This window comes from Seriola aureovittata, chromosome 15 (genome assembly GCF_021018895.1).
Source record: "Seriola aureovittata isolate HTS-2021-v1 ecotype China chromosome 15, ASM2101889v1, whole genome shotgun sequence".
NCBI lineage: Eukaryota > Metazoa > Chordata > Actinopteri > Carangiformes > Carangidae > Seriola > Seriola aureovittata.
The window spans coordinates 16,010,888-16,037,599 of NC_079378.1; the positions used below are offsets into that span (position 1 = coordinate 16,010,888).

At 39.4% G+C, this 26,712-nt stretch overlaps 1 protein-coding gene across 2 annotated transcripts in view; it reads right to left on the minus strand.

Annotated features, from left to right (window-relative positions):
- Window positions 1-1,009: 1,009 nt before the first annotated feature.
- Window positions 1,010-26,712, minus strand: part of lrch2 (leucine-rich repeats and calponin homology (CH) domain containing 2) — a 33,087-nt gene continuing 7,384 nt past the window's right edge. Inside the window, exons 2-21 of one of the 2 annotated variants that reach the window (XM_056397833.1) lie at window positions 23,919-24,063; window positions 23,558-23,684; window positions 23,366-23,471; window positions 22,407-22,543; window positions 22,064-22,194; window positions 21,747-21,834; window positions 20,885-20,981; window positions 20,663-20,760; window positions 20,398-20,465; window positions 19,323-19,427; window positions 18,794-18,862; window positions 18,195-18,257; window positions 16,339-16,387; window positions 16,119-16,259; window positions 15,639-15,689; window positions 15,483-15,546; window positions 13,142-13,254; window positions 7,794-7,931; window positions 7,484-7,561; window positions 1,010-6,632 (exon numbers count right to left, since the gene is read on the minus strand). In XM_056397833.1, the coding sequence (XP_056253808.1) occupies window positions 6,513-6,632; window positions 7,484-7,561; window positions 7,794-7,931; window positions 13,142-13,254; window positions 15,483-15,546; window positions 15,639-15,689; window positions 16,119-16,259; window positions 16,339-16,387; window positions 18,195-18,257; window positions 18,794-18,862; window positions 19,323-19,427; window positions 20,398-20,465; window positions 20,663-20,760; window positions 20,885-20,981; window positions 21,747-21,834; window positions 22,064-22,194; window positions 22,407-22,543; window positions 23,366-23,471; window positions 23,558-23,684; window positions 23,919-24,063 (1,988 nt within the window). In that variant the 3' untranslated portion in view covers window positions 1,010-6,512. The remainder of the gene's footprint in view (window positions 6,633-7,483; window positions 7,562-7,793; window positions 7,932-13,141; window positions 13,255-15,482; window positions 15,547-15,638; window positions 15,690-16,118; window positions 16,260-16,338; window positions 16,388-18,194; window positions 18,258-18,793; window positions 18,863-19,322; window positions 19,428-20,397; window positions 20,466-20,662; window positions 20,761-20,884; window positions 20,982-21,746; window positions 21,835-22,063; window positions 22,195-22,406; window positions 22,544-23,365; window positions 23,472-23,557; window positions 23,685-23,918; window positions 24,064-26,712) is intronic. The other variant, XM_056397834.1, reaches the window with a different exon arrangement.

Consider the following 26,712-nt stretch of genomic DNA (forward strand, 5'->3'; position numbering starts at 1 on the left):
TCATTATGGTTTTTTACTGGATTAACTCTTCAGCCTCAGCAGTTTTTTCCAGGTGCTCTCCATGAAGAAATGGCAGCTTGGCAGCTGGATGAAACTACAGAGGCATGCAGACATGTAATTTTCATCCGCAAATAAGATTGCAGAGCAGCCATCAACCTCACAACAACTTACCATAAGACAGTGAGGAAGTGTTCAACTATGAGAAACATTATGAAAAAAAATGTGAAAGAATAACATAAATGACAGTATAAACCACTTTAAGATTGATTGGGCATTAGTGAGAAATTACATTATCCTTGGAAAAGAGTGATATATCACTGGGAATTAGTCATTCTCAAGTTATGGGAAAAGCATTTATGAAGCTTGGTGTAAGTTCAGTCAGGAAGACTATCTCTATTCCGCTTCCATTCACAATTCTCTCATTTTCTCCCTCTCTCACCGCACTCCTCGTAAACAGCTGACCTCAGGTGTTCGGCATCCGATCTCAACCAGCCAATCACATTGTCCCTGCCATACTTTATGACTTTATGGGGGGGGGGCTGAACACAGAGACTGACCATAGTACAGCTTGACATGAAACGAAGGAAGGCTCAGGCTGCAGATTCAGGGAAGCAGAAACAGAAAAGGGCTGTTACTGGGACACATGAAACATATCTGACTGGGAAACTGGAACAGAATAAAAACATCGCAGGTGTCATGTGACAAAGTGATTTTGCAAAAACAAGTTTTGAGTGACCTAAGACTGACTTAATGATGAGTCCCATTCATTGTGTCTTACCATATGAGTAACTACACTTTGTTTTTTCTTACAGTCCTTGTCTCATACATTGATCTGAATCTTCCAAAGAAGCCAGTTCCTGATTAGTCACTATCAATTGTAAATTTTATGAGCTGTTGCATTCCGACAATAAACCACTCTATTATTAAAAGATATTGCTTTATGTTGCAAGCAAGGGAGCCTACTATTTAGAGCCTGAGGTGCATTTAATAAAAACAAGACAGCCTAAGCTGCAAAGAATTTGACTTTATTTTATAGTGACCACGTTTGCTTTTTAAGAAAACCCTGGAATTTATACAGATGATATATACAGGTTCATTCAGTATCCTTGCATGCATTTGACTTGTTTTAAAATACAAAAAGCTTGTATACATGAGTTTTAAATGTTCTCGGCAGTGTAGTATTTAGACATGTCTCACTGTTTCACTGTTTTCTTTGGATGAGATGACAAGTGTTAAATCATAACAAGCAAAATTCCTGATATCTGTTGTGGCACATGAACCAATTACAGGTACAGGTGTAGTTGTAGTGCAATGGATTTATGACATACACATTGCAAAACAGAGATCAGCACCACTATCTGTAGAAAATGATGTGCCAGTTTGACTCCATGTTGCAGGTATTGCTGAATGTTCATTAAGTTGCAAGTGTGCTGTAAAGGGAGTGTCACGTAACAGCATAACGAAAAACATTCTATACATTGCTTTTCCTCAAAAACACGCAAACTTGCTCCCAGGCCTCATAAAACACCCTCCGTCAAACCTATCTGTTTGTCGAATCTGTACAAAAGAACTGAACCAAGAACTGGATAGAACTGTTCTTGAGGTAAAACACTATGTTCACAGATGACGACACACACATTAATGTATAAAAATGACAATCAGCTACAACTTTTGATTAACAGAAGTTCTACATACTGTTTGATTTCCACCTCCTTGAAGCAGAGCCAACCTTTTTTAAGGATAGGTTCACATTTTTTCAAGTCAGTCTTGAAACAACACTCACATGCCCGAATTTTCTGTTGCTACAAACTTTCATTCAGTCCATACTGGCCATGAAGAAACCCCTTTCTATAGGTAAGTGATGGGGGACAGAAACTCACAGAAAAAAAAAAGGAAAACTTCTTAAAGTTCAGCTAAAGTTAAGGAGTCAGAGTAGTTACAGTCTTTTTCGCAGCCACAACTCAGCAATAACTGTATTGTACTAAAAGAGAAATGTCGCAATAAAACGATTACATTTTGAAGATACCCAAATGATGCAGCCTTAATTTAGCTTTGGCTGAACTTCAGAAACCATTGGTGTGAGGATTTCTTTATGGCCAGTTTAAACAGGACAAATGATTACAGCCACTCTAAAGTGTGTCAGCATATGTACTATGCACAGGTATTAATGTGACTGCTGTTTTAAGATGATTTAACAGTGTGTATCGATCCTTCAAACAAAGGCATAGCAACCACAGCTAAACATGCAATCACACAGTATGTGATATTTAATATTCTGATTGGAAATCAGTACACAAACTATCTGAATACTCTTAATACAAGTTTTGCCGGAGCAGTGTGTGTGTGTGTGTGTGTGTGTGTCTGTCTATGCTTGCTTGCGTGCTTGTGTGTGTGTGTCATCGATGCATCAGCAGACATCTGACCATAAATGTTGATAATTGCCATGGTAATGCTTCCGCTGAATCTGTTTTGGTACGGGATTATTTACACTAAAAGTGATGAATGAAAGGGATAGTGTAACGCACAGCATTGTTAGCTGGTAAAACAAGAATAAGGCATCAGTGTGGTGACACAAGCACAGGTATACAAACAGAAAACAGCCAATCAATCTTGGGAGGTGCCGCCTCGCATAGACATCAGAGGAAGGAGGCGAGAGCCCCACACTTACCTTCAATGCATTGAACTTATTTATAAGGGTGCCCAACAACATCTCTTTATTAATTGGAATTCCAGCCTGCATGTACCAGCATGTGTGTGAGTTAATGAGGAAATTAACTTTGATGGAAAACAGACAGATGAAAAATAGAATCAAAAAGGAAAGAAAGCCAACTTTCACCAGAATAAATACACAAAGGGAGAAAAAAACATGCCCCAGCATAGATTGCCCATCACCTTGGATATAAAAAAAATAAATAAGAAATTATTTTTAAAAAAACAAACAAAAAGAACATTACACAAGATGTGAGTCATGTCTGCCATGTCTATAGGTGTATGAAATGTTGGTAATTGCCACTGTTACAAAGACAAAGAGTTTTCAGGGTTTTCCTGTGGGGAAAGGGTTTCATGTTACTACTGTTTTATGTTTTATGAAGCTGATAAAAGCTAAACCAAGGTTCACAATGGTTCTGATGTTAAGAGAAGGTCATACTTGGTTCACGTGATTCAACCTCTTTCCTCAGGAGAGATCATTTTAATTTGTTTGTGCTCCTCTCCTATGACACATTATATTATTCACCTTAATCCGACATGGTTCACCACAACAGTACGATCATTTTGCCACACTGTTCTCTTTCTGGTAGGTCTTTCTTTCTTTCGTGCCTCCTCTCACTCACTATGAAGCTATCATGAAAATGTATTCAATTTCAACCTCTGCAAAGTTGAATTTGTTTCTTTCAAGCTTTTCACTGATCTCACATAAATTAACCCTGTGTTATCTGGAAAACCCAAGACAACTGAATACATGCAGCGACATATGGGACAATATTGCATACCTACAGCAAGATACGGCAGTAAGTGAACATCATTTTTAGGCATCCGGAGCGATTTTTAAATTTTCATCACAAAAACCATCTAAATCTAAAACACCCAAAATTTGACACAGCAAACCTGAGGTAGGTCATGCATCATTTCAAGTTTTTCGTTGTCTCTGAACTTGTAATTTTAGACTGATGAAGATAGTGAGAAGTCACAGTGGTGCCATCAGTAATAATGCTTTCCCTGTGTGACTCTTGTTGTTAAGCTGAGCCAGCCAGCTTCAGTGATTCTAACAAAGCTGTGTCTGCTACAATTCTGAGTTTATTTTTCAAATGATCTGCTTGTGTTTCGTAATAGATGAACGATGCACTTTTAGTATTGTTAGAAATGTGTCTATCCATTAAAAGCTGCTCGATTGATAAATATATGGCAGCCAGGGCCATAAAAGATGGCGTGTGTGCAGCAACAGAAAACTGTGTAATGGACGAGGCTATTTCCAGAGGCAGACTGTTTTTGAGTGAGTGCACGTAGCCCAACACTGATATCATTCATTGTGATTTTCTGAAGAAGAGACAGGTGTGACTTGTGATTGTGATGATTTGTGCATAATTTTTTCACTGGAAGCCTGATAAACTGCAAGGCCTGTCTGATTTTTTTTTTCTTTTTATATCTCAGTCGTACCTGTTCTTTGGAATACAATGGCGAGGTTCTCATGAACAGTATTCATATCAGGACATCCATGGGACGTACAAGTTACAGCAGAGACGGCGCTTTTGTTAAATAAAGTCTAAAACATCCTGTTCACTTGTAGGTGAAAACAGAAGTACAGAGAATTGTTAAAACCATAATGCATGGGTTAAAAAGAAAAAAAAATGCATTTAATAAACTTATAAACCTGAAATAATTAAAGATACCCCTCTTTTAAGGCACAGTATATGTCATGTTTTTAGATGTTACAAGGCTGTTGAATATGATGACACAAAACTCTGCTTCGTGAGCCTAGTTGAACTCGCAAAGCCTGTGCCATAGTCAGAGGTCGTTTGATTGATATTTAATTGATGTTATGTCAATGTGCCAACAACGTATCTCTGATAGAGGCCAAGACAGGTCATTCATTTCTCTTTAGAGGTGCATTTTCAAATTCAGTATGCTCTGTGGCTATGTGAGAAATGGAGTAATGGAGCATGAATAATGATTACTCAGTAACTTTACACACACAGACACACACACAGACACACACACACACACACAACATCAAATGGTGTGTTTGATCCGATCATGACTCTCATGCCAACCACCTGTCAAGAAATTTTGCCCCCTAGAAAAATGAATTAATAAATAAGCAACAGATGACAAAGTGATTTTAAAATACAAAAGGCTAAATAAATAGGGTGATTAAATTAGCAGATTCTCTTATACTGTCACATAACTTGAATTTTCTGTTTACAAATCCATGAAGTCCATAAAGATCATGTGAATATGTTCAACTCTTGCTCAATGTTTGTAACAGAATTAAGCCTCTCTTGTGCTGTCAGCACTGATGTCTGCTATATTGACAAATGAAGTCAAAATATTTGTTTTAAGCTTCCAGACTGAGTGCTTCTCACAGACACTGGAGTTCCTCAGTTTGACATCCTAGATACAGAAAAAATAAGAGATACTAACTGCTCAGCCACACCTGAACAGTTAGTCAGGGTTAAGACACACAAAGCAACAACATATAAATATAGAACAAGTGAATAAATACATAAATAATTTCATTTCCCTGAAATAATTAACTGTATCAGAAACCGCAAACAGCAGGGTGGGCCGGTAGTTTGCAGGAGTGATGACCTCTTACTAGAGGCTCATCACTCAGACCCCTCCACTCACAAACAAATACAGTATAACATGTTTCATCTGAGCGTATGCAAAGTAATAAAATCCTAGCTGCTTGGGGTATAACGTGGCAAACCCAGGTTCTGAACTGAATGACGATTGATGATTGGGAAGAAAGTATAAAACCTTTAGAAAAGTTAGAATACTATTTTTCAAAAACAGAAACCTTGCTTGTAAACTGGAAAAACGCTACAAAACTGGACCGTCATGCTTTTGGCAACAGCCAAACATGTTCTCACAGTGGTCAAATGTCACCTTGTCCTGGTGCATGCAGGTGTGTATTGAGAAAGACAGGTTTGCACATGATTTGTAGTTAGACAGTAGACAGTAGTTTAAAGATGTGAAAAACACACCTACTATAGCGTGACTCCCACTGAGTTGCCACATCTATAATTAGCTCCTTCTCAGAGGAAAGCCTCCAAGAGCAAGAGGAGAGATGATTCCTCAAATGCAATATTGCCCAGCAAATCAAAACTACTTATGAATCAGGCTTGGCTGCTGAAAAAAAGGTACAGTAGGGACCTGATGTAAACATGTAAAAAACAGAATCCTAATAAATTCAAAAATGAATTTTCATGATAAAAATCAGTTGCACAAAAAAGAAGAGAAACTCAAGAGTGTAAGAACCACTTGAGGTTTAGGGTTAGGAGGCCAGCGTGCAGCTTATGTCTCTTTAGTGAAAGAGTGAGTTACATGTCTGTCCTCTCCTCACCGCCTATGTGTTCAACACCTGCATGGAAATGTTGTCAACACTGGCACTTGCAGGCTCAATAATCACTGAGCATGTTGAGAGGGATGTGCAGGTCTTTCTAATGACCCTTTGTCTTGTCTGTCTCTGCCCGGCAAGTCCAAACTGTGCAGCTCAGGAAAACACACAGTCACATTTCAAGTCCACACACATTAGTCCACACACGAACAGGATACAAATGAAAATGCGATGGACAGGAAGTGGGTGGCAGCTGACATCATATGGGAGGACAGAGGTATTTCAGCCGCCTGTCTCCTGTTTCAGTCAGGCAGAAGCAGACTCCCAAAAACCCACCGCCCACTGGGTCCTCACCCCGAGGGGCTCTCTGGTCCCTGGCAATATGGTGTGGGTTTGGGCTGGGGACAGGGGTTGACTGGATGACCGCAGGTTGGACGCAACATTCAGGCTTGCGTCAAACTGCTGACAGTTGTGTTGGTTTCAACGCGGGCAGGTCCAGCAGAGCCTGGACAGTCACTCCCACCTTCACCAGACCGCGCTCTTCCAGGATGTGATGGGGCAGACACAGCTTGTCCTGAGTAACGGCAGAAAAGACAGGTGCAGTTTACACAGCTTTTCCTCTCTGTCACTACTTAAGGAGTTGGTTCACCCACATTAGAAAGAAAAACATACTTTCTCACTCACTTCTAACAGATATCAACCAACCGTGCAGGTTTTTAGATATTAATCTCTCAGATTTCTGTCTGTGATCTTTATCATCAAAGATTTTCTCACCATGTTGTATTTAATTAAAATATTGTGTGTACTTTATATGATTAATAGTTCTTCAGGAAACTTGGGACTTATCCAAGAAAATTTGTGGTGACTTTCTGAACTCTAGTAATAACACACTGCTTCATTCTCTATAAAATTAATTTTACATATCCTTTATTAAAGGATCAGTTTACTCAAAACAAAAGAAAAAAAAGACATACTCTTCTCATCACAATAAATGTTTGATAGATAGTGATTTGATTTGTCTCAGGACCATAGTAGTGTATTATTAGGTGCGTGCAGAAATATCAGTAAAAGCTCCCTCAGTACCTGGGAAAATTACACCCAAACTACGGAATAAAAAAAAAATTGAATGATCTTCCTTATCAACCTTATATGCAACTATATCCCTAATTGTGAAACAAAATCACTGCTTAATAGACGAAATTTTCCATCTGTGGGAAGCTAAATGAAGGTATAAACCAGACCAGTGAGCATGAATTAACTTGCAGGGATACAATCAGTCATTCATGAGGTTTGTAATTTATTTTCCATAGCTAAGGTCACTAATCCTGGTAAAGCAATATAAATAAAATGTTAGCTTGTTTTGGCATATTGTAAGTATTGTATATAAGTATTGCATGACTGAGAATGAAAGGTATTTGATATTACCTGTGGAACACCCAGCTTCTTACAGGCATCCAAGAAGTTCTCCACATTCCTACGGCATTTAGCCATGCTAAGCTTTGGCTGGAAGCCAGAATATCAATCATGTTAGCCATTAAAAGCAGAACAAACAAAAACAGATTATATCGCTGTAAGGTCATGTAGACGGCAATACATGTAACAGCTAATAACTACATACAGTTAGTAAGCTATTAGGAAGAAAAGCCCTTTTATTATCACAAAGTAGTACTTTTGAAGAATCCATAACTCTATGGCACTTTGATTTCAAATAAAATGAACCTTTTTATGTGCTTACCACTGCGGGCGATGGCACATGGATGCTGGCAACAGACCGAGGACAAATGTGATTGGCTAAATGGCAAAGGACGACCCCATCCATTAGAGCAGCTCCAACATCGTCTGGGAGCAACACCTTCAGTCTGGACTCGATGTTCTGCAAACACATTAACAATGATCTCATGACATTACCGTCCTTAAAAAAGGTGTTTGATTCATTTATTTTTACTGTATTATTCACAGTGAGTTATGTCTCCTTTCTGTCCTACACTTACCAGGAATGTGCCACTGAGACTCTGTGTTTGTAAGAGTGGCTACAAGCAAGTGCCTGCTCAGGCAGAAAGTGCATGCGGTTGTGCGAAGCTGCCGAGCTGAGGAGATTATCCAGGCCTGCACTGCACTGTATGAGTTAGTCATATTTGGGTATGTTTACAAAATAATGTCACTACTGTAAATACGGTGAGGAAAGCTGTTTACGTTATCATATTGTGTGACTGATAATAGTCCTGTTTAATATTATTTTTGATTTTCCAGGGAGTATTGCTTTTGGAAAAAGAAAGGTTGACGTGCTTCACTTACACCCGAGGATGTGTATTTTTGACTCACAGTTCAGGTATTTACTACCTGGTGTTCCCTAGGACTGGAGATATAAATTACCCCAGTAGCAGGTCATCTGTATTGTTATTGTACTAAGTGTTGTTTTAAAAGACTGGTCGTGTGTGTGTCTGGAAAGTAAATGAAGTTCAAAACAGGTGCTTTCTGCTTCTAAAAGTGAAATATTAGTTGAATGGAAGACACTTTTGGAACTGCGATCGTGCTCTCTTCCTGCAAGAAGAAATATTAGTTTAATGGCCCAATGCTGTCAGTATAAAAACAATTCATGTGGTAGATTTCTGGTAATTCTTTAAACTTTAAAACTCTCGAACAGACTTTGAAACAGATGTCAAATTTCAAACAGGCCTACTTAATGACAGTTCAATCATATTACGCTCAACAATCCTAAGTCAAGGTCCACTTGCAAGCTTTTTACAGAGCTTTCAACCACAATCCATAGTCCTTCCTCGCCAGAGTTTGCTCAGTTGTCCTGAATATACTGCCGCTCAGTTGTAATCAGGTGAACTAAGTACAGAACATTAGTTGCAGTATATAGGGGAAGATGCTAACCCCTGTCTCTGTTCAAATATGGCCGCCTTAATGTTTCTCTAGACTGTCGGTGAAGTCTGACACCTTCCCACTCAGTGCTGTGACTAATTCTGTTTCTGATGACCACTACGAAAATTCCATTGGTTGAAGAGGGCTGCAAGATGTGGCTGATTCACACTCAACATATTGCACTAGACTGGAACTGCTGTAACAGTGACGGGAAACACACACTCAAGCTGGAAACCATTGAGGGAAAGAGAAGGGTAAAACCGTGTGAATATGAACAGGCTGTTGCACTGCTGCTGTTGTTGGAGTGCTGAACAAAAAGCTCCTGAAAAGTGACCTCATTCTACCTCAACTACTGCTGAAGACAAAAGTTGTCTTCACTCACCGTTTCAATCCCTCTCTTCAAGCCGGCTATAGTCTCTGTCCTTGTGTCTGTGCCTGATCATGTATTTTTGTCTCAATTTCCTCTGCTGCAATGATGATAAATTCTTGCTGTTTTGCACCTTAAATGGAAATAAAATGAAATACATTTTGCATAAGCCCAAACAAAGCTATGACACATTTTTCCCTAACCTTGATGAAGCACTTTCGTAAGTATGGACAAGCGTCATTTGACTGTTCAGCTCCAAAAGAGGGCTGCAAACCCCTAGTCAAATTTTGGAGCAAAAGATATATCCAAGGCGCCTCAGATCCTGTCTACAGGTGTGAATGTGAGCGTGAATGGTTGTTTGTCAGCCCGGACCGGCCACCTGTCCAGGATGTACCCTGCCCTGTCACACAATGGAGCTAATGGATGGATTCCAATATGCGTCAAAGAAGCCGAAGGCATAACTGAATTTTAATGAATGTGTCGTGACATCTTTTGGCACCAAAAGGTTCTTGCCAGTGTCCAGTGTTGATCTTGGTTTATCTGATGGTGTTTTTTAATCATGACCCAGTTATTGAAATATAAAGGACGTCAGACATGATGCATTCCTCAGATCGGATTAGACAGGATATGACTATTGTTCATACCACAATGAATTCACAGCAGTCACAGATCTTCATCTTGGTAATGCATTTTATTGAAGTTAATTGTCTGCAATTTGATGTTTCATGTGTACACTATAAAACGCTTTCTTGCTTTCTCCATAAAGCTGATGAAAAAAGTTTTTCTTTCTGATGTCGCCATTGTCTCAGTTTTCTAAATGTGAGACTCTGGTCCACGCACTCTGTTCTTTTCTGTCAGCGTGACGGTCTGACGTCAGTTGTAGTTTCCTTTCTGAATATTTTGCTGGGGCAAGAAAGTAGTGCAATTTCTTCCCGGCCATTACAATGATATCTTTGAGGTTGAAAGTTCATTCTTGACCATGGGAACAGTAAACCACTGTTTCCAAGGTCAAGAATGAACTTCAAACTTAATGTTCAGAAAAATGGAAATGAAATGACTCATCAACATAAATAGTGCCCCAGTTCCTTGTGAAAGAAGTCAGTGGTGGGTTTGCCAGTAAAGGGCACGTCCACTCCATTGTTCTCAGCATGGAAAGCATTGCTGGAAAGCCTTTTGTTGCTGTTGCTTCTCAACCTTTGAACACCATCTCCCTTTTGTAAAACACTTTGAAAGTGTTGTTTTGGAAAGTCCTTTGACTATATGCATGATTAAGTTAAATTGAGAACATCTGTAGTAAAAATGGTTCTGAATCAGATGTAACAGGCACATTGTCCATCTGTACACATCTGTAAATCTTTGTATTTCACAGACCATGATCAACAGATAATTTTTGTGACAAGAGATGACAGGTTGAAACTTCATTAGCGTGATGATCTCATGCGGGCTCCGAGATCTCTGTGGGGTGGATCCCCTGTCTCACTGACAAAGTGTGCAAGAGTAATGTTTGGTCTCTCCCAGCACAATAGCAAATGTTTACATCCTTTTTCTTCTAGAACGTGTAAGCCACCTTTCAATCTTATCTTCAAGCTGTTTTCCTTTTCTTATCGCCTTTGTCTACATTTGACTTAAAGCCAAGGACACCATGATCTTTTCACATAGTTTAGGTGTGTCTGACAGTCTCCAACATGCTGGCTTGATTCTCCTCTGTTTCTGTACAGATGTCTTGCAATCGAACCCTGTGTTTTTCTACAGGCATTAGCACCAGGGTGTATGACAGTATATGACAGGGTATATGGGCTAGACACTGTCAATATTAATGTGGTCAGTCTGGTTATTCAGCTTAAAAGTACCTCATCCACACAGTGGCCTGCCAACAGGGCAAGCAGTGCTTGCCCAGTTAAAGCTAAAAATATTTAAAAAATGGACACCAACTAGAACGATAATGAAGTGGAAGCGATATAAAGGATCCCATAAAGGATCAGATATTGTCTGTTAGCATCCATCATGTAATTTACTGCCCTCTTGTGGGGCTAGAAGGCTATTGTCTCTGGAAGCTAGCTTGACTTCCAGCTGTTGTATCTATAGTTTCTGTCATATTCGTGGGCATGACCGTGTCACCCATGACAAAGGCCGGGGCTTGTCAAGCCGAGAGGGGTGCAGCACTTTTTGCACGCATGCACATTGAGGCCTCAATGAGGTTTTGTTCGTGTCATGCGAGCACACAAGGACACACATGCATGTGCATGTGGGTGAAACAATATACAGTCCTGCCACTGGTTTCCCACTATTCCACTGATTGACAGGTGGCAGCAATGTGCCAAGATATGCAGCAATGGACTTACAAATACAAGCAATAAGAGAACTGCTAGCTTTATAAACATAGATGTAAACAACGCAGGATTTAAAATACTTAAAGTCCTACTCTACTCAAAAATGTATTTTGGTACTAAAAGGCTGTTTTCATCTGGTGAAAGTGGAAAGTTTCTCTGTGCTGACTTGTGAAATCAAGGCGTCAGTTTGGTAAAGTAACTTACACAAGTATGATACGGAAACCTGAAGCCTGCATTGCACATGCATTGAGAGTGGTCTTTCAATGATGTAAGAGACTTGTATCCAGCAGTTCAACTTTTGAAATGAAAAAGAAATTTCTGAACAGGCCGTTTAGTGTTTTGGAAAAATGTTATGAGACACGAATTATTATTCAAAGCAGAGTATTTATACAGTATATCTCTTCAAACGTGCCTGGAGGAGATCTTTCTTGTTTGTTCAACCCTATGATACATTGGTGAGTGACACTGAATGCTTGTTAGCCTGTGGATATTACTCCTGATTCCTGATTCATGCTGTCTGTGGACTTTGGAAAGTTTCAGTGTATATTTGTTTTGCATTTTGATCTAAATACTTTTACCCTCTCTATGTCGTTTGTTTTTATCTGCTGCTGTCTTGATTTAACATACATATGAGTTGATAGATTTTTCTTTATTTACTCAAAAGCACACAATATTATCACAGTAAGTTAAGTAAAATTACCTGCAGCTTAATATTTGGGATTGTAATGAAGCAACATCAAGTTAGTGAGCCCTGCACTCTGTGGCCTGAAAGGTGCGCAATACCCAATACTTAAAATACTTGACAAATTTGAGGTCCACATCAGGTATATACCGAGGGAAAATTACACTTGAACTAGCACTATTATACTATTATACTATTAAACTGACACTTAATTAACTTTATGTAATCATCTTGTCATTCATGTGCTATTTTTGAAGCATATCCTCATCCTCTGTATGAAGACATGGCAGCCCGCAGTAACAAGGCTTCTTTCTAGCAGTGCTACATTATAAGAAGCATGTTTTACATTTAGCATTCCATCAACGACTATTACAACACCCAAAAAACTACTGTACGAGTACTTAAGCAAGACTACTACTAGAAAGGTTGGTAGTTTCCAATGGGCAGCCATCTACTTGAGAAGAAATTAGCAAGAGCAAAGTGGTGATGAGGCATCATGGTCAGGCACCAAGTGAAAGATGAGAAAAGTTGAACTTGAACAGCACAATATAATGCACTGCAGAGGCCTCAAATATGAGATGAGTCAGTTATTTGTTGGACACACAGTACAGTAGGACTCAACTTATTAGGAAGCACGTGGAGTTGTGACACTTCTGTATCACTAAATGGGAACACTCACTGAGGAAACATATCCTCCAAACATTTGATTTAGATCACTTATTCACTAAGAGGTATAAACACAGGAACAAAAGCAGGATCTGACAGGTTTTGGCATCTGAATGACTCAGTGTTTTGTGTGAAATGCAAATGCATAAACAAGCTGTGAGGCTTCTGACCTGCCGCAAGAGTCCTATCTGTTCCATTTCCTCTCTCAAGTGCTCCATCTTCCTCCTCATAGTGAAACTGGGGTCTGTTGAGCTGTACTCCTGACGGCTTCCTCTGGTGAAGGCTGAAATAATAAAAACACAGGCAGATAACATAGTGAAATACGAGAGAAAACAAAAGTCCCAGAAATTTCTAATACTGACTATCCTAGAAGGTCAACTCTGGGCCACTTGAAGTCTGCTTCAGGTCAGTGTGATAAAAGATTCAAACAGCAAGTAAAATTGATTATTGTGTGGCCAAAAACCAAAGCCCTACATCTGCTATCAAAGCAATACAACTAGATATTATCTCTGTTATCAAGGAAAAGGTGACGCCGCTACGAAACAAACCTACATTGTGCAGAGAGCACTATCATTGCATCTTTACCTGTGTAGAGTCTGGAGATTCACAAGATAAACATTATTCTCTGATCTTTATTCATTTTACTGCTAAATAACATGGCAGAGTACATTTCCTCAGAACTCTTGATGAAATGTTTCCTCTCTTGAAAGGTTTTGTTATAATAGCAGCTGACAGAAATCCTTTATTTGAGTGTGCTGCTACTTTATTTGTGGAAAATAAGCTTCTTGCATTATATTGTAATTTAAACTTATTCACAATATCATTCCTCATCTTACCCAACATCTTAAGAAATCAGATAAAAGCGTCCAATCTTTTGCAACTCTTTCTCTTATTTATAAGATGCACCGTGAAATAAATGGACTTTTTCAGTCAAAGCATAGCAGCATTAAGCGGTTCAACTCGTCCCAAATACATATCTAACAGAAAAAGAAGCTTTTGAGAGATTGTCTTTATTTGGGTAAATTTCATAGCTTCACCTAAAACTCTCCAAAATAGTGAGGTAGTTTGCATGTTTTTCAGTGGTGGGCAAGTGCAGTACACTGTATTTCCATTTTATGCATTCCATTTATGTAGTTACGTCTTCCATTTAGAATTTGTATGCAAAACACAGAGCATGAAGAGGTTACAACACATGATGCCTTGCCATAAATTAAACTAACCAGCAGTATTTAGAATTAGAAAAGAAATGATTAGTCAATTAATCGATTAGTTGATCTGGAAAACAAAAATCAAAACTATTTTAATAATTGATTAATCAAATTAAGGAAAAAAAAGTCAAACATTCTCAAAAGAAAAAGCAGCTAGCTTTTTTTTGTCTTAAATTGACTATTTGTCAGATAGGATCATTTGAAGGTGTCCCTTTGGTTCTTGGTGATGGGTATTCTTCATTATTTTGCTAAAATTTTACAAACCAAACAATCAATCTTTCAATCAATCCACTGATCGAGAGAAAATAAGCAGATCATTTCATTATGAAATTATAAAAATTATCATTACTTGCTGCCCTATACAAAACACATGCACCTCAACCAAGTAAAAAAGCCAAATGCTGCTTACACATTGATACATAATAACATACATAACAAGGACCTAATTATATAAGACTCACTGGGGCAATTTTCTGCATTGAGTACTTTTACTTTAGATATTTTAACTACCTTTGCCTGATTATACTCACATACACGGGTAACATTTTCAATGCAGGGCTGTTGCTTGTAATGGAGTAAATACAGTATTTCTACAGTGTTGTATTTGTTTTTTTACTGAAGTAAATGATCAGTTAGTCCCTCCACTACTAAAGCTCTAAATCAGTAATGGAAACAAGATTGGTTGTGTACTGAAACAAATCTATTAATACACTCAAAATAAAACCATTCAGGAAAAGATAAATATCCCTCCTGTTCAGCCTTGTCCTTAACGGCTAATGCACTGATATAAAACAGATCAACAGTTCGCCAGAAGCCTTCCCCTCTTCCAAAGAAAGGGCGCTGGGACTCCACCTAAAAATATTTTGGCTTCATGTGAGAAGGAAAGTCTTCACATTACACACATGAGCCTTGAGTTAAAAAGGAACAGTGTTTAACCAGTTTTTATGCAAGATGAGTGTACACCAAATATAGACTCACTTAGCTAGTCCCACTGATTTGAGGGAATCCTAAATGAAAGAGACAGTTTTCTACTCATTGACATAGCAAATACATGGAAAGGACATTTTTCAAATATGTTTTGGATTCACCAATTTTTTTCTTTTAATTCCTCTGGAAGTAAAGCCTCTGGATTTATCAAGAAGTCTTAAGGGATTGCATCATTGTAGATTTTCAGCACACACTGAAAACACATGAGAGTCTATCCGTAAACCTAAGGTCTTTGTTTATTACCGCGCTGAAAAATGAAAAACACTGTCATAAACAGAAGACAATAGCAGTAGCACAACAAGCGCTTGTATATTACCTGATCTTGGCTTTAGACCAAACACTGTCAAAGTGGTGCTGAAATCGCTGTTGCGCAACCCTTCCTGGAAAGAAAAATCAGAAAGGGGCATTATGGTAACCCTGAAAGATGTGTTGAGATGATAAAATGTCCACACGGGATGTTTCTCGCACCCACCTCACAGTCGTCATTCCCACTGGAGTTTTTCCGGGCACTCTGACACTTGTACTGTCGGAAAAGGAAAAACTAATTTTAATAATTTGACTCCAATTGTTCCACAGATGGATAGATTTTCACTTGAGGAGACTTTCGATGACTGTTATTCTTGTAGATGTCATACTGACAGACATAATGTGGGTGAGTTGATAATGATAAATGTGTTCAAATCAAACTTTCTTGAGAAATCCTGGGACTTTCTCGAGGATCTTTGTGTTTACCAGATGCACATTTTGGAGATCTTCTGTGCTGCAGTAACAGCACACATTTACACAGCACACAGTTCACCCATGTTTTCTTCTACTACTGATGTTATCTAGCAATGCAGGTTTTATTGGCCAAGGTTTTGAGATATCTGCCTTGCAACAAACCATCCCAGAGTCAATGAGTTTATTAGAATATTAGTGACAGCTACGGATATAAAAATGTGCATGCTTATACCTTTAGATAATCCTTTCTCAAGTACTTGTTCCTCCTGCGGTCTTCATTCTGATTGAGCACAGGCGGGACTTCAGGCCATTTTGGCTCTGAATCTGACTGATCTGTCTTCAGGCTACCGTCAAAGGAGCAGGAAGAGGAAGGCTGGAAAAGCAGACAGTTAAAGTTAAAATCATTCCCTGCATCCTTGTGAGAAAAATTGTGAGAAATTAAGAGTTTGCACCTGTCCACTTAGCACTGTTGCTCCGCCACTTCCTTCATCCAGAGAAGCACTAGAACAGAGACACAACAACTTTTATTTTTGTGGGTCTAAGCAAAACATAGGCTACCGCATACTTACAGTACTGTGCAAAGGCTTTAGGCTATTTGTGAAAAACAAAAAATGCTCTAAAATGAGGATACCTTCAAAAATAAGGCCAAGAATAATCTTTATTTATTAATCAGCTTTGTATCATGCACATAACAATCCTTAATCAAAACAATATTTCATATGACCACCCTTCTGCCTTTTAAAAGGCACAAGTTGCAATTTTTCTGCAAGCCATGTCTTGTGTTTACATGCACAGGTGAGTCACTTGGCCTTGTTTCCAAATCAGACAAATTACTTCTGCAGCTGCAAGTCTTCCATGTAGACTACTTCTAGCCAGACTTCTCTGGACCGTAACAGAAGTCAATTTTTATTTTCATTCAGACTATAAAACAAGGAGTGCACAACAGAGACAGAGTGTGCAAATGATTGATATAAGTAAGACAAGTCATAACATATTTTGGACGAATAGATAATCATAACAGGTGGTTTACTGCACGATATGACTGTGTAAACATTAACACTACAGTATACTAATAAATTGCTGAAATAATAGAAGCATTGACTTGCACAGTGTAACAGCAGACAATAACAACAAGCGGTGTATAAAAAGATAAAATACTATCAGCAGAGAGAGAGGTGGATATATGTATTCAGTCAGTCCTTGTGTGTGTGTGTATGTGCGTGTGTGTGTGTGTGTGTGTGTGTGTGTGTGTGCGTGTGTGTGTGTGTGTGTGTGTGCGTGTGTGTGTGTGTGTGTGTGTGTGTGTGTTTTAAAGAATGGAACTGAGAGCTTGGCAGTCCTGCACCACATGATGCCGTAGAAGGGTGAACAGCCCATGGGTATGGAAGCATAAAAAGTGCCATAAAAAAGACTAAATCTGTAAAATAATAAGAAAATAAATGTTGAAATAGAAAACAAAGATTAATAAAAGAATAAATAAATGGGGAATTATAAAGACAAATATAAAAGAAAAATATTTTTAAAATGTGTTTTAGACAATCAGTCAAAAAGATTTCATCTTTTCTGACTGGAAATGTGAAGGTACATTTTCACTACTTTTACAACAATCTGTCAGCATGGTATGGCAGTTGCTCTGCATAAGACCGTAAAGAACTCCTGCAGGTGAGGAAAACTGGATCACCAGCACCCAATTTCCCACCAATAAAAGCATTTTCCATACACACTGCTGGGGCAGGGCGGGCAGCATTGTCAAAGCATCTCACGCTAACCAACTTCCCTAAGGCAGTGACCCTGCTGAACAGCAAACTCTACTGCACTCATTACTGCTCTGTCTCAATAGTTTTGTATTTGCACTGCTCATTCTTGCACAGCTTGACATTCTCACATTCTTCAGATTACTATTATTTATATTGTTCATACAACCAACTGGCGTTCCCCTTTCCAACCCTGTTCACCTGTCCACCTCTGTGTATAGACTTAAGGACAGATCAACCAAATGAACAAAACAAAATAAATATTATTTGCAACCCTATGAAATATTATGGCTTACTAGCTGAGTTCGGCTATAATATTAGGATTCAATGTAGCCATGAAGTATTTGCCTCTTTTTTTTTCTGCTTAATTTCTTTAAAATAAAATGTAGATAAATTGTAGTAATTAGAAATTCTGTCTCTATAGTTTCCTTTGAGAGAGGGACAGAGCAGATAAATTAGTGAGGTTCCTGGTTATCAATACCTCGTGGCCTCAACAACCGCTGTTCAACAGGACTCAACTTGTGCAGGTACGGTGCACATGACTGAGTACGTACCTTCGAGCGGTCTGAGGCGGAGGCCTTGGTTTGCTGCTGGAGCTTCCAGAGTGACTGAGGAACCTGCAGACAGAAAGAGATTCAGTCACAGTGCTGTATAAAGACAACAACTACTGAAATAGATATGACTTGAGCAAAATAATGCACTCCAAATTTTCCCAAGGTGAATCATTTACAGTAAAATGTTTACAAATGGGGCTGGCCTGAGTCAGATTCAACAGAAATCCCATCAGTTGAGCAACAAAAGGAAACTAATGGATTGTATTGTATTTGAGAGTGTCTCTTTACTGTCTAGACTTTGTTATAGCAAGAGTATTGATCCATACATGACTTACTCAAGTTTGCATAAACCATCTCATGGGAAAAATTAGCTAAATCCCTAAGGTAGAAACTTTTTAGTACATTCATAGAAAAGAAACTTCCTGATATCCATTTAAAAAAACCCTTAATGAAACCTGCATGGGAAAGTATGTTTTTACAGAATAGCATTAATTATGTGCTGTACTTGTTGTGAGGCAGATAATGAAACACCAGAGACTGGTTGTGTCAGTATGTTTGACCAGGGGTCATCTACCCAGTGTGACACACAGACTCTCTACCTGTGTGCCCGGCCGGTCACTCTCCGTCGGTGAATAAGACTCTCTGCTCTGCAAATTAAGGACCGTCGTCTAGAAGCCGTACATCAAATGTGCAGCGGCCGAGTCAAGGGAGAAAGCAGGGAACAAGGAATGAACAGAGAGAAAGTGAGGTAAAGCTGACTTGATACGATTTGCAGAAGGAAAAGAGTACAGGTGGTGCTGATGGAGCGATATTTGGGGACATAAGGAAAAACATCTATCTGAAAAATAAGAAACAGAGAATAAATCCACAAAAATTGGGCTGATGTGAGGATTTTTTCACACCATGTGCAGCTCTAATTCTTAGTAAGAGCCAAAGCAAATAAATATCAGATCCTGGGAAACAATCTCCCCTGTAAGCTGTTAGCCTGACGATGAATAAGCAGAGAGGATCACAAGAAATGTGGATTTAAGCAGTGAAGCGAATGAAGAGCTAAACCAACGCGTAGTGTGTCAGTAAGTATAGGATGGCTTTTGTAGTGCTGCCAAAAGAGATGTGAGAACCACACACCGATTCTGCTGTTCCTGCTGCAAAAGCTGAACGGCAATCTTCCTCAGATCCAGCACTTCTTTCAGCTCATCATCCTCTTCCTCAACCAGCTGCTCCTTGTCAGAACTGCAACAAGTTCAAAGTCAAAGTTAGTTCCATCACAGGCAGTGCACAGCTTCCCATTTTGAGTCATTAGCTTTGGCAACAACATACAGTCATCTGGACACAAATTCCCAAACCCTATATCACCAAAAAAACAAATTCAAAAAGCCTCAATATATCTGTCAAAACACTAAATCCTCGTTGGCAGCTAAAAGTTATTTAAAAGTTACAAGTCAAACCATCTTGTTTTTTTTGACCATCAATACTGCACATGACTGTGTAACATTATTCAGTACAATCTTGCAAAAATATTTGCAGACTGCACGCTGAATGTGGCCATTCATGATAGCTGCAATCATTGTAAAACAGATACTCTTGTGTTTACATACATAGCCTAGAGATGTCCATCAAACAGAGTAGTAGTTGAAGAAATCTGTCAACGACAGCAGATTGGTCATCATGCTGAGCAAGGTAGTATGTAACTGCAGCTGTGATGACATGAGTTATCTGCTTACACTGGGGGTTTGCCATCTAGATGACTGATGGAGCAGACAGCTTCTGCTCATTGTGGAGAATATGTTCTCAGCCTTCATTTCCTGATTTACAATGGCTGGTTTGAAGAGAAACCTTTACTTGTATTTCTGGAAACATGTTTTTTCTGCTTAGTGCTGCAGTATTATCACAGTCAAGGTGAATTAAAAATATATAGAGGTATACCATTGTCAAAATGTTAGATTAACACTGCAAAACAACAGCTGGACAACTTCTGTGTGCATATCTGGTCCATTACTGTTTTGATGCTCTGGTGACTCAAATCTTTGGTTACGGAACTCATTACTTCCACAGAACTGTTGCAAGTCTTTGCACAGGATGGTGCATTTGTAAGTAATTTAACATAAGTAAAAACATTTGCATCACAGACACAACATGTGTCATCACAACTCAAGCTGAAACAAGCGATTTGTTTGACTGATTTATTGAATAATGAACTCACCCTGACTCCTCTTTCCAGCTGTCTTTATCTTTGCTTTGGTGGGACATGTTAAGAACTTTCTCCAGTTCCTGAAACAGACCATGACACACACACACACACACACACACACCATGTTAGAGACCATTAAACAGAAACTAATTTTGTCTATGGTGAACCTCCCTTAGATTTCCCATACTTTTCTTGCTGTTGGTCATCATCCTTTTCCCAAATTGTGTTGTTTGTGCATGCATCTGTGTATACAGATCATAGATAGATTGATTCATACCTTTATACAAGACACATGGCTGCTCTGCTGTCCATCACACTCTGACAGAGCAGGATCCTCATCAGGGTTGGGCTCTATAAAGTCATAGAGATCCTGATCTGATAGAGGGAGGAAGCATCCGCGTTGATCACACAAACTGTCACATTTTAGGCACTTCATTCAACAACCCCGTGTCTCTGTTACTGCTTTCAAAGGCAATGTGTGATACTTATTTTCGGTAACCTTTGCAAGAGTCCATTTTGGAGAGGAGTGAGAGGGCATCAGCACGGGCTGTCTCTGAAACCTGAGAGTGCAGGCTGACAGTGTCGTCGTCTGAAGGCTGCAGGAGACGACAAGAATGAGGAGTAAACGGCCGATGAGTAACTGTGGAATTTTCACGGCAGTTTCATTTGATTCAACCGTGAATCTGTTTTATCTGCCTTGTTTTCTTTCTAACTTTGCGGCTGATATTTATGTTTGTATAGTCACCATATATCAGTGCTTTCATCTCTTGCCATGATTGCGATCAGTTGAATTTTAACAATCATAGCCCACTCTAAATGTCTACCCAGACATACCCCTGAATCTGACTTTCAAGTCTCTAAAGTTATTCTGCCGTCAAGAACGGCACAATACGTGGCTCATCATTTTAGACCCAGTTATTCCCCATCTGTCCACCAGTCGGCCTCAGAGAGCGTCATTCTTGCACTTGCAGTTTGTGCACTGCCTGTTTGATATGACATATCCAGCCACTGTTTTGTGCAGTCTGCCTTTTTTTTTATGACCCTCAGCCAGTGTTTCGCTCCTCTGGTGTTGACAGCAAGGCTGAATTTCAATCTAATAAACACAGTCATGTCCTCTACTGCTTTGTCTTAAGAGTCTACTTTTGATTCCCACTGCCTGAACCCAAAAATGGTAACAGACAGTTAACAGAATTAAACTAAAATTAACACTGGCTGGCTAGCAGCAGCAATTTAAATGGTGACTCAAAAAAAGTTCACAAGGTGTACGTTGACAGTTATGTATCTCAAACTGTGACATCCTGGTACGTAGTACAACACAAAAACACACTCATCATGTATTGGCAATGTGTTTGAATGCTGACCTCTGTTGTAGACAGCCTCTTGTCACCATTGTCACTACCAATTCCAGAGTCAGGCCCGTGGTTCTTACTGGGATAAAAATCTTCCATGCTGGAAATACGCAAAACAAACAGCTCATCATCAGGGTTTCTGTCCATCACGGTGAATGAACATGTGCTGATGCCATTTGATACCAATAAAAATAATAATGAAAAAAATAATAAATATATGTTACATCCAGTTGTAATATATATATATGTGTGTGTGAAACAGGAACAGGATATAATAAGAACAGAAGTGAAAAACTAATGCATTATGCTTCATGTCACGATGTCAGTACCTATCTGTAAGTGGCTGTGGAAGGCAGCGCTTGCCGAGGGAAGGGAGGTCCAGGGTGTCTGGTTTCTTGTCCATCCTACACGCCTGGATGTTCAGGTACTTGAATATGTGCACTTTGCCCTTGAGACAAATCTGAAACATAAAAATGTTCATAGGGTCTCTGTTTAGTCTGAGTTAGTATTAGTGTTCGCTCATCCACTAGATGGCGCAGTTGCACCAGGTTCATAAGACTGTGAGGGGAAATGACAACCTGTCAACTCAACCATATACAGGAAACCAGAAAACCCATTTGTGCTGCCTGTTTGCCACCACATGGATACATAGATACTGAACAATGCACATACCTGTGCGGGTGGAGACTGCATAGGGTTGTTGTCTAGGATGATGTGCTGCAGCTGCCTGAGTTTCCTATAGGCCGGAGGAATCTCTGTGATCTTATTGCAGGAGAAGTCAAGTCGGATGAGGGGCAGGTCAGCCAGCTCTGCAAGAACAGACAAGAAAAGAGTTTTAAAAAGAGCTTTTGTTGAATGTGATGCACTGGGGATTGGGGAACACAGTGTATGCTTTGTTATGCTGGTGAGTTCGACCTCATCAACGTGCTGCACCACCCTAAAGACTGTACCAACTCCATTTATATATTTCTGCTCTACCCTCCAAGTTAAGGGTGTGATCATGTTACATTTTGTAATTTTACACCAAAGACAAGATTTGTAACCAGAAAGCAGTCAATTTTTATTCACCCTCGTTCAGAGAGAGAGAGAGAGAGAGAGAGAGAGAGAGAGAGAGAGCACCTCTGCCCTTAAAAAAATAATTTTCTCTCCATTGACTTATTGACATAATTGACATAATATTTGTATTTTGTAATCTGTATAACTTTCCTCCCAGATAAACATATTGGCCAATTGCGCTGGTCTGGTACCTGTCACATCAACAAGTAGGGTTAGCCAACAAGATTAGCGGCCTGATGGAGCCAAATTCCCAACTTGAGTTATTATTTCAATCCACCCCTGCTTACCCTTGTCACTTCATCAAATACAAGCAAAATGAGAGGCTGCAAGGTTTGTTTTGCTTCAATCAAAAATCATTCAAGTGTGTCTTATTGCTGCTCTTCAGGAATGCTTGACTTTTGTTATATGAGAACAGAACTACATTTTACTCATATCATCAAGGTGATTTTGGCTTCACTCACAGTAACATGACAGCTGACACAAAACAAACACTGTATGTATGTAATTCTTGGCTGTGATGTGACTGTATTCTTGTCAGATGTATCAAAATAAATCAGCGATGAAAATGGACTGACCCTCAGGCAGCATGTGAAGACAGTTCTTCCTGATGTTGAGTTCTCGTAAGGCGTGAAGCCTCCCCACCTGAGCTGGCAGCACCTGGATCTCATTACAGCTCACATCCTGCAAGGGGAGGCAAAGTGTAAGAAATGGGATGTGCGATATACTGTACACAAGGTCATATGCACTGATGCATACACACTGCTCACCAGTTCCATCAACTCTTTGGCCTTGCCGATCTCCTCGGGGATGGACACAAGCTTGTTGTTGCTCACGAGCAGAACTTTGAGGGGGAGGTTGAACAGATATTTTGGCAAAACCGACAGGAGATTTCGACTGTGGAGAAAGACAGAACATTGACCTAGTTTTAAAATGGAGTACAGAAGCATGTAACAGTGAGTATCTGGTGATTGGGAATTGAGTTTCAGCAAAAGAGGAAATGCTTCTCTTTCATGTAAGCCTTTTCACCCTGTTAGCGTAGTGAAAGGGGAACAAGCGCCTCTTGAGAGATATAAAACTGAACACACATAAACATTACAAACTGAAAGAACAGTGTTAGCAGTGACCCACCTGATGTCGAGATAAGTCAGCATCTGCAGATTGATGATAGCTTCTGGGATGCACTTGATGCAGTTGTGGTAGAGGTTCAGCGACTCGAGGGGGGCGAACAGACACACTTCTGGGGGGATTTCTGTGAGGCGATTCTTGGACAAATCTGCAAGGTGGAGAAAGAGAAGATGATAAAATGTGTACACTTTGAACATACAGGAGACATACATGTTACCTTTGCAAGATCTGGGCATCGTCCAATATGCTTCCTTTAGGCATGAGAGGTCATAGGCATGAAAGACTGATCGATATGTTTCCATGACGGAGCAGGGGCTAGCGTTCCTTTTCATCGAACACGGGTCTAATGTTACACCAGAGTCTTGGGCCTTGAAGTTCTGAGTGCTACTGGCAGTGTAATATCTCAGTATTTCCAAGATCAATCTCACTGGGAGTGGCACAGTAATGGCTTTAGATTTGTATGAATGGGTGGAAAGCTTTTTATTGAAGAGATCAGTTTTAAGCAAGAGAAGATAATCACCAAATGGGTAAAAAAAAAGGAAGATTTGGGCAACTGTTTGTGCAGCAGAGTGGTAGGTTTTCTATACCACTGGATAGTCTAGAATAATTTACAAAAACAAATGTATAGGATTTATCTGTCTGAGCTTGATCATTGTTGTTTTTAATGGTCTTCGATGCCTGTGTTATGTAACTATACTGGACTGTTGTTGAGAGACGCATGCAATGTAAGATGGAGGCCATCTTTGGCAATACCAACCACCATCTCCGCAACATTCTGACACGACAGAAAAGCAGCTACAGCTGCAGCAAATGTCTCCTCTTGCTGTGCTGCTCTATCTATCTATCTATTTATCTATCTATCTATCTATCTATCTATCTATCTATCTATCTATCTATCTATCTATCTATCTATCTATCTATCTATCTATCTACTTCAACTAACTAAAGTTAGTGCACATATGTAAATGTAATATATTGACATAAACTTAGCATATTAGCAATGTAATGTAATTAAATCATGCTAAATGACAGAAAAGACAATTTTCTAATATACTGTAGCAAAAGTCATGAGCCATGCTAGCTAATGACTCTGTAGGCTAAGGCTGCTCTTAGACACAATAGTGATATAAGCTAACTGCTAATTCTAGCCGGGCAATAATCACAAAATACAGGTGTGGCTGATGATAATGTCTTTATAGTTTTGTATTTAGTCATAAACCGAAGTATTGAACAGACTGCAGCTTTGACCTGATGACAGCGCTTGAGGGAAAATAATAATCCATTCAAAAGCTGCTGAGACATTTCACTTAAAACGATAAATGTCAACCTCATGGTGGAGCAGGACAAAAAGTCAGGGGATCACCAAAGTCAGTAGGCTCCATCCTCTAACCACCATGAATATCTGTAGCAAATATCATCCAAGGGCAATCCATGCAGCAGTTATTATTGCCGCATTAATTGTTGTTAAGATATTTTAGCCTGGATCCTTCGAGCCATGCCTGTAGCATTGCCGAAAGCATTTTGCAAAGATGATAGAAATATAAATTAGGTATAGTTATTGTGTTTTTGTACTATTCTTGAAAAAAATATTAAAAAGGAAAGAAATAGAAAATATTTACTTGTAATTAAAACCCGATAATAATGCTTATGGTCTCCTTTACTACTGAATTTGCTGCAAAATCACGGCCCTGCATTATTCAGGTAAGAAGCTTCTATTCTGCAACAAGAATATGAATTTAATCCTTCTTCTAGTCAATGAATATGAGCATAGCCTCACATCTGCATCTGCCTCTTATGATAAAATATTTAGATACTGGCTCTCTTGCCCAAGAATGTCAACGTGAAGGAGTCACAGCACTCAAGCAGATACTGATGGTGAAGCTCAACACTCAGTCATCTGTCCTCATTTTTTCCCATTTATACAAAATTTAAAGTAATTTAAAATTGTATCATGAATGTTTTGTTTGAAATGTGAGTTTCCAATAAATCTTTAAGTCTAGACGCCTACAGCCCCGAGTCTGACTGTGCTTGATGGCTGCACTGTTTTTTACTTCCAGCAATAAGAAAGCGTGAGATGCGACCAGAGAGAGCAAACAACATACTGATGATTTTGCAGTTCTTACAGCCAAACTAGCAGTGAGTATACAAATGCAATGTATCCCTAAAGGTTTATACTGAAGAAACAACATCAAGTCCCTACAATCAAATATCTTATATTTGGTATGGGCATGGTGAAAACACAAAAATCTCAAATCTCAAATCTCAAAATGGAGAGGGCTCATCCTCTGAAGCATGAATGCACTCTCAATGCAGGCTCATGCTCATTCTGGAGGTCTACATTCTCTGCATGTCTGCATGAGTCTGGGTTAAGGCACAAGGTTGCTGAAATACTCACACAGCCAGACATTTCCGTGCAAATGAAATCCACACTATCCTACTGTCCTTCTGTCTCAATGTCTGTCTATTCTGTTGAATACAACCTGACACATCCATTTAAACAGGTTACACCAGGATACATGGGGACTTATGAGAACAGCGCACGCCAAGGCTACCTTACATTGTACAGAATTCACCTTCAGACAGGTATTGATTCAGTGTGTGCGTGTGTGTGTGTGTGTGTGTGTGTGTGTGTGTGCGAACAGTCCTGTCTCCTGAATTATCTCAGGGTGACATGGTAATTAGAGACCTATGTGAGGAGCTGCACAGCCACAGATAAACACTTTCCATTATTCAGTCCCATCTAACTGGAGTGCTACGTCCACACTGCTGGAAAAGGACACATTAACACAACCTCCAT